This window comes from Penaeus monodon, chromosome 32 (genome assembly GCF_015228065.2).
Source record: "Penaeus monodon isolate SGIC_2016 chromosome 32, NSTDA_Pmon_1, whole genome shotgun sequence".
In the NCBI taxonomy this organism is placed as follows: domain Eukaryota; kingdom Metazoa; phylum Arthropoda; class Malacostraca; order Decapoda; family Penaeidae; genus Penaeus; species Penaeus monodon.
The window spans coordinates 24,772,692-24,773,281 of record NC_051417.1 but is presented as its reverse complement, the minus strand read 5'-3'; the positions used below and the strand labels follow the sequence as shown (position 1 = coordinate 24,773,281).

Below are 590 nucleotides of genomic sequence, written 5' to 3'. Positions count from 1 at the left end.
TCCATCCCCGCTACCGCTTCCTGAACGGCCCCCTGCGCCCTCCTCTTGCTGCAAAAGCCCTCAATCATGCCACGCCCCAAGGCTCAACCGCGGGCTCAGGCGTTTAGGATTCGCGGGTGTATATAAGCTCGATCAAAGCGCTGGAGGCACCATTGTCCTACAGGGGTTCAAACACAATGAAGCTGGTAAGTACAGGAGCCGGATCTTGCCTTGTACAATGAGTGCTGGAACAGTATTGGTTATTCAGTAAGAAAACCCAATGCTGTGTTTTAGCACGTAGTTATTTGTTTCCATTTTGCTCTTACTCCTATAGTTTCCGTTGGAGATTTGAGCTAGCTGATATTCGACTGCTAAAGTGAAAAGTTCTTTCCAACCGACAGCTTACAAATTGGAGGGACCCTTGGTTTTGTTTTCCCTCTTATCATATCTACAGGAATCCTCACCTACCGTGTGCGCATAAGGAACTACATAACAAGTATAATCTACATAAAGATAAACCAGGAAATGTGTTTCACTATTTAATAAATGAACCAGATAATTGTGTACAATTCCTAAACGTGATACTTGCTTTCCTCAAACCAAACTAAAAG

The 590-nt window shown here is 44.2% G+C and overlaps 1 protein-coding gene across 1 annotated transcript in view; it reads left to right on the top strand.

Annotated features, from left to right (window-relative positions):
* Window positions 1-95: 95 nt before the first annotated feature.
* The window catches only part of LOC119593304 (cuticle protein AMP1A-like), a gene marked incomplete in the record, with an annotated part of 1,389 nt that continues 894 nt past the window's right edge, over window positions 96-590 (top strand). Inside the window, 1 exon segment of the mRNA XM_037942233.1 lies at window positions 96-185. Coding sequence (XP_037798161.1) covers window positions 177-185 — 9 coding nt within the window.